Here is a 13,577-nt window from a genome sequence, read left to right as displayed (position 1 = left end):
CCAGAGCTTCTGTTTGAAGTGACTGTTTCTTTTTTCTTTTGTGAGAACCAATCAAACAAACGATTAAGCGACACAGAACAACCACAGAGAGACATAGAGCGACCACAAAAAGTGCATAATGTCAACAAAGAGACACAAATTGAATAAAGGCACAAAACAACTTCAAAGGTACATAAAACCACTACGGAGAGGCACAAAACTACAAAAAGGAGCAACAACTAAAAGAGAACTACAAATAGAAGCAACAAAAACTACAAAGAGAGGCAATTAAACTATAAGAGATGCAGAACAACTGCTATGAGACACAAAACAAGTTAAACTTCAATCTGGCTCTGCTCCTCTGCAGGAGAAGTGTCTTTTACACGTCTGTACCCAGGGGCCCATTGTCTCATAATCTGTCCCTGGGTGGACGACAGCATTTAAATCATTTTAGATACAACACAATGATAACCACGGGATACAACTTCTTTGAAAAGCAATTTAATTCAGTCTTAAGTTGAACATTTCCCTTGGGTTAGCTTGCGAGAAACATTAGTCTGACCACGACTCATAGTTTAACAAATGTTAATTAAACGACAGAGATGGAAAGAGATGGTGGTGATTTAAAACTCCATAGACTTCCAGATATAAAAATAAAATATAAAAAACCCAAAATACAGTAACATGTAACATTACAAGAGCCGTTAGTGATGCTTTTCAGAATATTTTCTTTATCGCTACGTGATAGTGTGGGCGCGGTGGCCATGCCCAGCGTGCTGCATTACAGTACCTTCAGTGAATGGGCTCAAATATTGCTCATATTTTCTCAAACAAGTGCCCGGTGAAGCAGACAGATGGCAGATATTACATTTACTTTGGAATACGAAATGAAATGAGATGCCTTGAAAAGGTTGCGTTTCCAGAAAGACTTGAGTTAAAATGACACAAAATGGTTATAACAACCAATATGCTTTCTTGTGTGAACACAATTTTCTTAAATAATTTGTCTTTTACCGAACACATTATTCCATTTTGAAAGCTTATACACCTTAGAAAAATAGCCCTTTGACATTTGTTGTTGCTTTGTATGCATGAAAAATAAGTGGCTAACCATGCGTGTGCCTTTTTATCAAATCTTTTGAAAAAGTATAAAAAGCCACTATATATAAATATAAATATATACATAACAGTCAATCCATCAAAGAGGGTATGATTGCAAGTTTCTGACATCTGTTCCTACAGAACTGAAATACATTTCTCTGGGTATTCGCTTACAAGTCAAATTCAAATGTGTATCACACCATAAGCACTGACAGACGATTAGAAATGCATGGGATGCTCTCTGAGTGTGATTCTGTGTGAAAGGAAAAAAAAGATATGAGAGGTGGAAGCAGAGTGCTACAATAATTGTGTGTATGCTCTTCCTAGAGATTTAGGCAAAGGAAATGAAAAATAAAAGAAACAGAAGAGGCCAGTATTAATCAAGGAGAAGAAAATACAGGTTGTGATTCTTGTCACCTCCCCCTGGGTTGTTTGAAAATGTACAAAAGGAGCGAAACTGAAAAAAAAGAGACAAGACCAAAATATAGAGGCAGTAATATAGCAATGAATTGGCATTCACAGGGAAAAAGAATGATGCAATAAAATGTGCTGCTGCCGGTGCGTCTCTGCAAGCCTCATTCCAGCGGGGCCCTTAGAAAGAAATTGTGGATTTTTGCTCACAACTACAGTAGAAATAAGTGAGAATAAATCTATACAACCGAACAACAAAGGAGCTCCTTGTTTTCATCCTGTGATCAGATTTAATAACTTTGGGTCACGGTCTTTGGCTTCATGTTTTCTGTAGTTTCTTTGCTTCAGTCCCCTCTGTCCCTCTCCTCTGTCCCTCTACCAGGGGCCTTTGATAGGTGGTCCCTTGGGGCTGTATTCTACTTGATGGCTCATACAGTCTCCAGGATTACATCGGCCATCATGTCCCTTTGAACCAGGCTGTCCAGGAGATCCTGGGATCCCAGGAACACCCTGCTGGCCAACAGGACCTGGGGGTCCCATCTTACCGTAGCCTGGGGGGCCTGGGACACCTGAAGGAAGAAAGGAAGTAGAAGGAATGCAATGATTGTGGCATTGTCACTGTACTTAAGGTACTTAAGGTACTTAAAGGTGCAATACGTGAGAATTGGCTAGTTTGAATTCATCCCAACAAACAGGGGCAACATATCACCAGAACTACTAACAGCTTCTAACTTTATTCTTTTTATCCATCAACGTAGCTACTGTGAGCTTGTTAGCTCGGGTAGCCGTGCAGCTAGCCAGACTGCCAGGGGAGTGTTGGTACCTCTATCCCTCAATTTGAGGTACAGTTGTAATTTACAACCTTTAGTTTCTGAATGGATTAAACAAACATGGTATAATGTTAAGTGAATTATTTTTTTTACAGTTGGGCATAGCCACGCTAGATCTTTTTCTTCTGTTTGGTCTTTACGTCAAGCTAAGCTAACCAGCTGCTGGCTGGAGCTTCATATTTACTGTACAGGCATTAGAGTGGTATCAATCTCCTCATCTAATTCTTGGGAAAGAAAAGGCAATAACAGTGTTTTTCACTTTCATTTATGTCATAGAACCTAGAATAAAAAACCATAGAATAAAGTTGCCATTGATGTACTGCAGCACCAATACAATATAGATGAAGGACTTGGGTAGTATAGTAAGTTGATTTACACACTGCATCAGAAAATATGTCAAGAGATTGCACACCAGTAGAAGAGTAAACCAACCACCATGGGAGAATCTCTAATTGGGGATGTCATTACCATGGTTATAACCTTGGACATGGGGGAAACATTAAACAAACATTAAAATCATATTTTAATCATTGGATGCGAGCACGGTTGCTTTTTAAACCAAAACTGCCTGCCATCCCAAAAGAAAAAAAACAAATAAAATAAACTGCAGATGCTACTTCGCTAATTAAGCCAAAGCTATCTGAACTCCGTGATGATTAAAGATTATCAGATGATGATTTGGGTGGTGTGAATTAGACAGATCATTTTAATCACGGCAATTTAAGAATGATGAAACATTAGTTTCATAATGTTGGCAATTTAGTAATCAAAAGCAAAAGCAAACTTAGGGGTTTAGCATTTAGTGTGGATTGCAAATGTGCATAAAGCATTTTGAATATGTAGTGAAGGATTGCTGCAGATGGAAACAAACAACAAAATATGACAGGAGAAGAGATCTACAGTGACTGCAATTACAATTCAAATGTTTTAATGTCTAAAAAAGTCAGTCAAGTCAATTGATATTGTTAAATATGCCAAAAGTTGCTAACTATTGCTAATCATTGCACTTGCTAATTGCTTTCCATTGTTACTGATGATCAGCTCAAACGAAACCAGTGGCTGCCACTGCACTACTTACTGATCCATGGACCAGTGTGGTACTTTACCTGGTGCTCCGGGAGGTCCTATATCTCCCATCTCTCCGATACCCTTATCTCCTTTTTCTCCATGTGGTCCTCGTGGTCCTACAGGCAGAGAGACACACGCATTAACCGCTTGACAGTTTAACAGTTCACAGTTAGATAGTCACAACACTGTCATGATGCTTGAAAGATTATCCCTGAAAAGGCTCACCTGGGGGTCCTTGGCCTCCTGGCCGCCCTTGTCTACCTATCTGTCCTGGGAGTCCAGGTGCACCTGGGTTCCCGGGTACACCTGCCGTTCCGTCTTTCCCTGGGGGCCCAGGTCTACCTGGGGATGCCACCATCTCTACTGGCATCTGCATGCGAGACATGTAGTAGGCCATTCTCTCTGGGGAGGGGAAACATGCGATAACAGAAATCCAGAAATGGAACAGAGATGTGCATCTGAAGAGAAAATGTTGCTCTAGTCTACAAAGTCTCAGTCTCACATAACAATATGCATTTCCAGAGATTAGCACATGCCCTCACCATCAAAGATCTTGATGACCTGCTGGCGGATGAAGTTCTTGATTTCATCATAATTGACTACAGCCTGTTTAAGAACAGAGAAACAAAGAGGGAACACAAAAGGGCAAACATTAATTAAAGTAGATAATGAAAATATTCATTATTTAGAAGAGCAGATGGCGCCAGTGAGCGCCTTTGGCCACTATACCGTGTGTCATCGCCTCCTGGATACTGCATGGGATGGAGCGGATTAAAGATAAAAGCTATAGCCGCGGTGAGGTAAGTGCAATGAAACTGAATCTCACATCATTTCCTGGTGACCCTGGAGTTCCTGGGAGCCCTGCGGTGCCCTCAGGGCCGGGGCTTCCCCTCTCTCCTCTGGGTCCGACTGGGCCCATCATGGGCTGTGCGTCCTTGGAGTGGTAACCTCCCCCACCAGGGGGCCCTGGTCTACCTCTCTCTCCTGGAGAACCCCTCTGGCCTGGGGCCCCTGGCTCACCCTGGGAAATAGACACACATAGGTAATATTAGGAGATAAAAGACAATGTCAGTCACGTTATTTGTTGCTTAGAGAGCGGATAAAAAGTTTTACTTGACTCTTTGGCATTATCCGCGTTTATCGCTTCTTTAACTCACTATTATACCTGCTCATCTGATGTTTACCCAGAAGTTATAGCAACAGGTGACCCAATGAAATGCAACGTTTAAACTCACTACTTCACACAGTTTATCTCATTTGTTAAATCCATACAAATTCTTAGTGTGAAAACAACAAGTTGTGACTATCTTTCACTGCTGCGACTCTTTATGCTAAACTAACCGTCTCCCAGCTTTCTTCTCCTCCAGAGGAATGATAGTGGTATCAATCTATTCATCTAACTCTCAGACACAAAGCAAGCTGTTCACTATCACGCTCTTCCTTTTCTGTTTTCATCTGTTGCAGATTTTGAGACGCATGTCAAGATTATTACCATCCCCATTTCAGACGAAGAAGCAGCCGCAGTAGCCTCACAGACAGCTTTTGGTTGCATCTATATCTATTTCCACACAACCCACCATTCGGGGTTGTTTAAATACACTCAAAAAAACAGCCTTGCTGCATTAGCGACAGTGATTTATCGAGGACAAAGCAGCCCATAATGGACGTCTAATGTTTACACGTCACCGACAGACAAGCGGCTCTTGAAATAGAGAGGAGGGAGAAGAATAGAGGAGTCCGTTCTTGTCTTTCTCCTCTGTTCTCCTCTTCTGTGCAGCTAAAACCCTGACAATGCCATCCTGTCAGCGTGACAAATAGCCTCATCTAGCATCTCCCCTCATGCTTAATAGCATTATCCCAGAGGCAGGGAATAACTTTATCACTGTATCCACCTACAGTACTGTAAGCCTGTGTCTAAGGAGAGATCCAACAGGCTCTGCAGCTACAGAGGGCTAGCAGACGGTTGGCTTGAGAGGGGTGAAGCGAGGTGAGGAGGAAGGAGGGCGTCGGTGGGTGGGTCGGAGAGTTAGTGAACTGATGACTGTGTTAAGTGCGGGTGCTGAGAGGGCAGAAATGGAGAGTGCAAGTGTGTTCAGCACCACTAGCCTCAGTCTCCCTGAGCTAAACGGAACAGAGAAAGGGTGCATCGCGCCGAAATCAGATGGTCTGCTGAGGTAATGGATGATTGATGCTCTGCCCGGCGACACACACTCACACAATATACTGTACCACCCTGAGTCAACTCTTACTTTTTGACCTGCCGCCCCGCTGTCCCCTTGTAGACCTGCGGCTCCCTGTCAAAACAAAGAGAGAAATATCCATCAGAGGGAATGAATTATACACATCGCCACATCCATCGCTCTCCATTACACTTTAATGGGGACAAACACCACACCCAGACATTACTCACATCTTTACCAGCAGCACCGTCATTGCCTGGCTCGCCCTTAAAGACAAAGTCAAAGCAGGAGAAAAAAGGTTAAGTGAGATATATCGGTGTGGACGCAGCTTGAATGATGTTTCATTTAATTTACGTGGTTTCGGAGGAAAAATTTGGAAGTCAACAAAGGTTGAGGTACTAACCATGGGACCTGGGTGCCCGGGTGGTCCAGGGGCTCCTCCCATCCCTGGGAGACCTCTCTCACCGCTTTGGCCCTTATCTCCTTTTATACCCTACAGAGGGAAGATGGAGAAATCAGATTATCTTCTATTGTTTGCTCTCATAAGTTATTATTGGATCTGATATTCATATTTCTCCTGCCGTCAGTGTGTTTTTGCAGATAAAATGAATTAATAATCTGAATCTGCAAAGAAACGAGTGACTTGAGCTATCGAGTAAATATTGTATTGTAATATTGAGTAAAATAAACAATGTTTGCCTCCAAAATGTAGCGGAGTGGAAGCATAAAGTAGCAGCACATGGAAATACCTACCTTTGTGCTTAAAAACAGTACTACAGCACAACAAATATCTGGTATCGGTCCCCTTCATTTCTAATAATTGGTATCGGTTTCCGCAATGAAAAAAACATATTGGTTGATCCATAAAATTAAGACAACATATCTTGTCTCTGATTAAATATTTTCTTTTTTCACCATGTAATAGTTTACTCTAATCATAATTCATGCAAGTATTGTTTGTCATGCTCAGTGCTCAGTATTTACTGTTTTTCATTCTTATCTCCAACAAGCATTTGGCTACAAAAACAAACCATTTCTCCCTGGTGAATGTTAACTAATCAGCTTTCCAGATTTAATATTACCAGCTCCCTTTCCTGTTGATTAAAAGTATGATGGTGCTCAGAGCATTTCTCTTACCACTCCTGATGGACCAGCAGGTCCTGGTGGTCCAGCTGGACCTGTAGAACCCTAAAGCGGAAAGTAAACACTCACATTATTCAGATTTTACACACTAACATTCTACAATGTCAACAGATCATACACGCATGAGGTGAAAAGGGCAGTGAACTTACAACGTGGCCTGAGGGTCCAGGTCGTCCCTGAGGTCCTGGGATGCCGGGATCACCCTGGAAAGGTCACATATTGACCTTTAGAGAGCTCCAGGGTTACACTGACTATGATATATATATGTACACTTGCTTTGGGCTTGAATGCAGATGACGAATGTGCTCTCTAATCTTTATCCAAATCAACTTGGGGTAACCATGGAAAGCAGAATACTCACATCGTGACCTGGTCTGCCTGATGATCCAGGTGGACCTGAAGGTCCAGCTTCACCCTGAAGGTAATAAAAGGTAATTGAGGAAACATGAGTATAATGCATCACTCTTTTGCTAGTGGAGACTGAAAACAACAAGACGGCACAGTACTTAAACCCACACTTGAGTCATGACACTTTTCATAATTATCAGTTTGATAAAACAACTTGGTCTAATGCACAAGCAACTGTACGTTGACAAACAGACAGAGATGGTGTGATGGTACAGCAATGAGTTGTTGGCTAACCTTCTGTCCAGGGAAGCCAACATGGCCAGTTTTCCCTTTGAATCCCTGAGGAGAGACATCAAAGAGAATGAGATTGGTACAGTATCAAAATTCACAAAGTCGAGGCTGCCAAAGAACGGGCAGACGTGTCTTTGAAATCCTGAACACCTGCTCTCGGGTAGAACACAAACTGAGATACAGAGTATGAGTGAGGGAAATAAAAAGGAAAGAGAGGCAGCTACTCGTTGCCTCGCCGAAGCTGACAACAGTGTGTGAAAATCACTATCTCTGCTGTGTTGATATACAAGACAGAGAGTTAGAGAGATCTTAGAAGACAATAGAAGGCTTGGAGTTTCCAAACGGGGTCACATCACCAGTTATATCTGCGACATTAACAAGACTTAACAATGACTGCACATAACAATGCACACACACACACACACACACGCACATATATATATATACAAATTCTACACATACGCATTAATTTTAAATTCAAAATGCAAGTCACAATCCCAAGAGCACAAAATATTCATCCATCTCTCCATAAAGAGCATTAGATAGGCTTTCAGTGAGAAAGGTTTAGTCATGCAGGCTGATTTGCATACTAGTTTGCTGTTTGTGAAACTGAAGGTGAGCCATGGTGATGCACTTCTAATGCACTGTATAAAAAGAGTGGCTTCCAGATTTTAACTACCAAAACAAGCTACTGTGGTGAAAAACGATGAGGGCATTGCTGATGTGAATGTTTGGAGGAACACAGAAGTATGTGTATCTGAAATGATTCCATGTTTCAAAGCCATGCCACAGTAGATGCTCCGTGACACAGCACTTAGACTTCGTGCTTATTGCTAACACATCATTGTGTAAAATTTTAGCATGCTAGCATCTGTTAATTAGCACTCAACACAAAGTGCTTCTGAGGACGATGGAATGTCATTAATTTTGCAGGTGTTTGGTCATAAACCAACGTACCAGACAAATTAAAAATCTGATGATGGCACCAGAGGAAAAGTTCAGGGTTCAGTAAGTTGTTACAATTAATCCTTAGGGGGACATGAATGTCTGCACCAAACAGCATTCCATCCAATAGTTGCTGAGACAATTTACTCAAAGCCACAAATGTGAACCTCATGGTGGTGCTAGAGGGAAAGTCAGGGGATCACCAAATTCATTACAATACATCATCCGGCCGACATTAATGTCTGTGCAAGAATCTATGCCAGTCCCTCAGTTACGGTGAGATCATTTAGACTGCATAACTGAAAACTTTGACCTGCTGGTGGCATTATAATAAATGTCAGGGGATCACCAAAGTGCTTATGATACATCCTCTAGTAACCATGGTTATCTGTACCAGATTTCATGGCAAACCATTCAACAATTCTAGATATTTTAGTGAAATATGATTATGGTGCTATGGGAAAAGTGGGGGGTAATTTAAGTGATCAGTATTCATCCTCAGGGGACCATTAATGTAGGTACAACATTTTGCGCCAATCCATCCGGTAGATGATGAGATATTTCACTGGTTAAGTGAAAACCTGCTGGTTGAGGAAAAGTCAGGGAAGGTCAGTACGAAACATCCTCTGGGGACCATGAAAATCTGTAGCAAATTTCATGGCAATCCAAACAATACACATTTTAGTGTAAGTCAAACATCTAAATGTGGTACCATAGGAAGAGTGGGGGAACATTAAAGTGATCAGTATTTAACCTCTGGGGACAATGAATGTATGTACAACATATTATTACATTTTTGGATTGCATTAACTATTTGGGATATACACAGCAGGCTGTACTTCTCATGCCTAATTCATGTTGTTTTCCACAATGGATATAGAGAATCAAATCAGGTCATGTAGATGTCAGAGGTTATACTCACTGGGATTCCTCGTGGTCCTGCTGGGCCTGGAGGGCCTGCTTCTCCCTGATAACGAAAAAATAGCCAGCGCCAAAGGTCAACTATTAGATGGATGTCTTAAACGATACTATGTAACATCTCTTCAGTATGTGTTTGGATATTCAGCTTGTGTGTGTGCACGCCAATCATGTGATGCATGTGTGTAACTTACCCGCAACCCTGGTTTCCCATCTTTTCCATCCAATCCCTCGATACCGGGGGGGCCCTTTAATTGCAAATACACAGTGTGATACAACATACAGTTTATATTGGAATGGGTGACACATAATATGCAGAAATATAACATGCAAATACCATCAGCCCTGGGGAGCCTGGTGAGCCTGGAGGTCCAGTTGATCCCTGAGAGCCTTGAGTGCCATCGTTACCCTTTGAAAGTAGCGATTGTCAGTACAGCAAATGAGAACTTTGGATGCTAATTAGAAACAGGTAAAGTTTTGATTTGTACTCACTTTTTCACCCTTGAGCCCAGCGAGCCCCTCTCTTCCAGTTTTGCCAGCAATACCTGGTGGACCCTACAAATTCACAAAGAAACAAACAACGATCGCTTCAACTATTCCAAAGACAGGAATTCGTCATAAAGAAATTAAAGGTAGGCATCAGCTATTCTGATCGATGATACGCTCTCTCAGAGAGAACAGGCTGTTTTGTCTGCAACAAGGTCACTGTCTGGAGATTCTGAGAAAAATAAGGGGATTCATACACCGCACAGTATGTTTCTCTTAACTTTATATTATAGCTTATATTATCCATATTGTATATAGTGTAATATTGTATGGGAAAATAGGTTTCAGACTTATCTGTACAAAATATTGCTGCTGCAGAAACAGTTTATTAGATTAGCAACTTTTTTCAAAGCCGTTGTACCAAATGCACCCCACGTCCTTTTTTAAATTGCAGTTGTTGACTATTTTTTGACATCAACATTCTTCAGGTCTGCAACTTTTTCTCTTAAGTGAGATATAAGGATACAGATTAACCTTATAGTTTTCGATATTGTGTTATTGATAATCCCATAATACCCAATTAGAGAGGCTAAGAATCTTCATCTTCCTTTGTATTGACCATCCCGTGGTCTGATTTATATCACATATATTGTGGCGTTATCTTGTGGAATGAAAATGTACATTTAAAGCAACATTATGTAACTTTTTTACCTTAAACTAACAGCTTCATAATCATTTTGATGGTACAGTGTCTTGTAATAGGGTGAATGGCGTCACAGCCACTCTGTGCCCCTATCACTTGTTTCTGCACTGTAGATCCAGGGTAGGATCACAGCGTTACATACATGTTTACTTCAACGTACAAGTTTTCAACACATAACATTGTTATGATGTAATGAGACATGTGCATTTATATTTCCTTCATGTGTTTTGTATTCATGTATGTGAAACAAAAACAAAGCATTTACATACTGGTGGTCCTGGGAAACCTGGCTGTCCTTGGAAACCCTTGAAATATAAAAGAGTAGCATATAATCAGTGTTTCATTTGTTTATAATGGTCATATTTTTCTATTGAGCGTTATACATACCTGATCCCCTTTGGGACCAGCGGGCCCTGCCGGTCCTGTGTCTCCTTTAATGCCCTGCAGACACAGAACAGCCCACATTATTCTCAGTTATGAAGTCTGTGATGATAAATGAAGAAGCGAGGCTCTAAATATTGCTTATAGAACTAAATTTATGATGAAACACTGACCGGTGAGCCAGCCTGTCCTTGGTACCCAGGGCTACCAGGAGGACCCTGCAGAAGGGCAGGAAATGTTAGCCAGTGATATATAACACTAGCTGGAGATTCATTTATGTGTGTTAGGTAACAGTGATGGTGCGATGACTTACTGATTCTCCTTTCTGACCATTGCCTCCTGAGCTCCCACGCTCGCCCTTCAGTCCCTGTCAAATACATATAAACAGTTAATCAATGTCAGCTCACATACCAGTGTGACCACCTGTCCATCCATCCATTAAAGCTGTCAGATTGTTGTCAGACCCATAGTTCCTTTATAATGAGGCGGTGAGAGTCACTTACAGGCAGTCCGGGCGCTCCCATGGAACCTGGATACCCGCTCGTCCCCGAAGGGCCCTGAGGTAAGATCATACAATCAATCAAACACGGAGGGCGGTTATTTTTCCTACAGGATGTAATTCCAGGGAATTTGATTGGCAGAAATGTACCTGCTCGCCCTTCATTCCTTGGAGGCCGGGTAACCCTCGCTCACCCTGCTGACCCTGCGGATGATGGAAGCGAGGGATGATTAGAAAATGAAGGGGAGGATGTGATAGGTATGTCAGGGAGAGAGAGTCTCCCCTGGTGGAAATGAGCCAAGGACAAGGCAACTCAATATCAAAGAGGGGAAACAGCTAACTGGCTTGTTCCATCTCCCCCTCAGGGACTGTCTACATTTGATTTTGTCCTCTGCTCTACACCTCTACGAGGATGACTTCAGGATGGGGATTTAGGCCTGTGACGGTGATATCCAGAGGCTGAACATTCTCCGCTCGGTCCATTGGGTTGGTGAATTAATTTTATTTTTTTCCCCCTCCAATGATACAGATGTCCAAATGTTGCACCCTTCTTGAATAGGGGTATTGTGTTGCAGATTCAGATGCACATTTGACCAAAGCTGCAGACATCTTGACTTAGTTATGTTTCTCTTTCAGACCACACAAAAGACAAAGGAAAAACGCTACGCACTGATTCCCTGATGTATTGAAAACCTTTATTTCTCACTCTGTAAATTGAATATTGAATGGTGTTTTGGCATAAATATTAATATGCATGTGCAAGTGTGCTCTGTTGCCGGGCAACAGCTGCTGTAAGCGGAAGACAGATGAGTGCTGGAAGAAAAGAAAGAAGTTTTTAAAAAAAATGAGAATGTCATTGGAAGCTTTTAAAAGTGGGGGACTATTATTTTATAACGTTGGCATCTGAGAGCAATCATTTCACTTGAATTGTCTTTTTTTAAATAAATAAAAACGAACTTCAAAAAATGCTAAGAATATCACTGTGAGATTAGATTTAGCGGTATGATTGGTTATTAGAATGATTACTGAGGGTTGTAATTTAGAGAAAGTAATTACAAATTCATCATACTGAGGAGAAACTAATTAGTAGCTGATCATTGTGAGTAACTTCCTCACCACTGAATATGAGTAATATATTCAGCGGCAGGGTCCTCTCCCTCACAAACAGTCCAAATGGACACACACAGCAGAAGCTAACACCTGCCACAAAGTGCTGCTACGCCGCAAATGGATTCCACGCAGCGCTCACATGGCTCATCCATTTAGCATCTCTATTCTCCGAAAACAATAAATCTGTATGAGGAGGAGGAGGAGGCGGAGGGCGGCTCTGTCTGCACAGCAGTCCCGCTCTCCATCACTTAGACGGGGGAATAATTGAACAACCCGAGAAAGAGACAAGCAAACCGTTTCCTCATCTGAAATAACTTTCATTAAAGAGCTGCAGAGAGCGGCAGGGAGGACGCAGGGATGGCACAGACAGTACAATCAAGGGGGGCTTGATTGAAAAGTGAGATGATCTGTATTTCAAAAAGCCAAAAAGAAAAGAAGAAAGGAGGAAAAGTAGATTAGATGAAGATATTAAAATCAGGGCTGTAAAATAAGGAAGTATAAGTTTTGTGCTTGAGCAAAATTCTGAAGTTTTTGTTACTTTACTTTTTCTATTTACTTCATTACATTCATTTACAAAAAATGTGCTTTTACTTCAGCACATTATGTCACAGCTATAGTTACTGGTTGCTTTTCAAATTATGATCTAATTTGTTAAATATCATAGCGGTTTCCTTCCCTTGTAGGAGTTGTTTTCAGTTACCAAAGAGTAATTTCCCCTCTAAACGTCTCAGACGGTTACATTTAACTAACAATCTGAAGCCCGAAAGGCTTAAAATTATCCAATATTTCAGAGGAAAGCAAAGATGAAAGCAAAAAATGAATATAAACTTGTGTAGCAGAGCTTTATTTTCCCTTTTTCATGCTCAATTAGTCACCCTACAACCCCAGATTTGTTTCTGTGCCCTTTGGACCTTTGGCCTGACATCTATGTTTAGCATCACTGCACTAAACTGCATATAAATTAGATAAAACTAGCTCCGACTCAAACAGCTACAACAGTGAAATGCAGAGTGCGCACTGATGCATTACTAACAATTAGATAATGTCATATAAAATAATGTATTAGTCTGAGAGGGCTTTTATTTGCAGAACAAGTTTTTCTACTTTGATACTTAAATAAATCTGAATATATCTGTACCATCTGTACATATATTATTATTATTATTGTATTATCATTTGTACGT

The 13,577-nt window shown here is 41.2% G+C and overlaps 1 protein-coding gene across 3 annotated transcripts in view; it reads right to left on the bottom strand.

Annotated features, from left to right (window-relative positions):
* Window positions 1-458: 458 nt before the first annotated feature.
* col16a1 (collagen, type XVI, alpha 1) overlaps window positions 459-13,577 on the bottom strand; it is a 71,896-nt gene continuing 58,777 nt past the window's right edge. For all 3 annotated transcript variants that reach the window (XM_084379771.1, XM_084379772.1, XM_084379773.1), the window contains 22 exons: window positions 11,434-11,487; window positions 11,288-11,341; window positions 11,098-11,151; window positions 10,958-11,002; window positions 10,791-10,844; window positions 10,673-10,708; window positions 9,707-9,769; window positions 9,552-9,623; window positions 9,409-9,462; window positions 9,219-9,263; window positions 7,355-7,399; window positions 7,074-7,127; window positions 6,862-6,915; window positions 6,707-6,757; window positions 5,973-6,062; window positions 5,800-5,835; window positions 5,639-5,683; window positions 4,216-4,410; window positions 3,932-3,995; window positions 3,615-3,791; window positions 3,428-3,505; window positions 459-2,060 (listed from right to left, as the gene is read on the bottom strand). In XM_084379771.1, the coding sequence (XP_084235897.1) occupies window positions 1,867-2,060; window positions 3,428-3,505; window positions 3,615-3,791; window positions 3,932-3,995; window positions 4,216-4,410; window positions 5,639-5,683; window positions 5,800-5,835; window positions 5,973-6,062; window positions 6,707-6,757; window positions 6,862-6,915; window positions 7,074-7,127; window positions 7,355-7,399; window positions 9,219-9,263; window positions 9,409-9,462; window positions 9,552-9,623; window positions 9,707-9,769; window positions 10,673-10,708; window positions 10,791-10,844; window positions 10,958-11,002; window positions 11,098-11,151; window positions 11,288-11,341; window positions 11,434-11,487 (1,614 nt within the window). In that variant the 3' untranslated portion in view covers window positions 459-1,866. The remainder of the gene's footprint in view (window positions 2,061-3,427; window positions 3,506-3,614; window positions 3,792-3,931; window positions 3,996-4,215; window positions 4,411-5,638; window positions 5,684-5,799; window positions 5,836-5,972; window positions 6,063-6,706; window positions 6,758-6,861; window positions 6,916-7,073; window positions 7,128-7,354; window positions 7,400-9,218; window positions 9,264-9,408; window positions 9,463-9,551; window positions 9,624-9,706; window positions 9,770-10,672; window positions 10,709-10,790; window positions 10,845-10,957; window positions 11,003-11,097; window positions 11,152-11,287; window positions 11,342-11,433; window positions 11,488-13,577) is intronic.

Source organism: Pagrus pagrus (assembly GCF_965226575.1).
Source record: "Pagrus pagrus genome assembly, chromosome: 17".
NCBI lineage: Eukaryota > Metazoa > Chordata > Actinopteri > Spariformes > Sparidae > Pagrus > Pagrus pagrus.
Note: the sequence above shows the minus strand (reverse complement) of the source record. Positions and strands in the feature narration are given on the sequence as shown.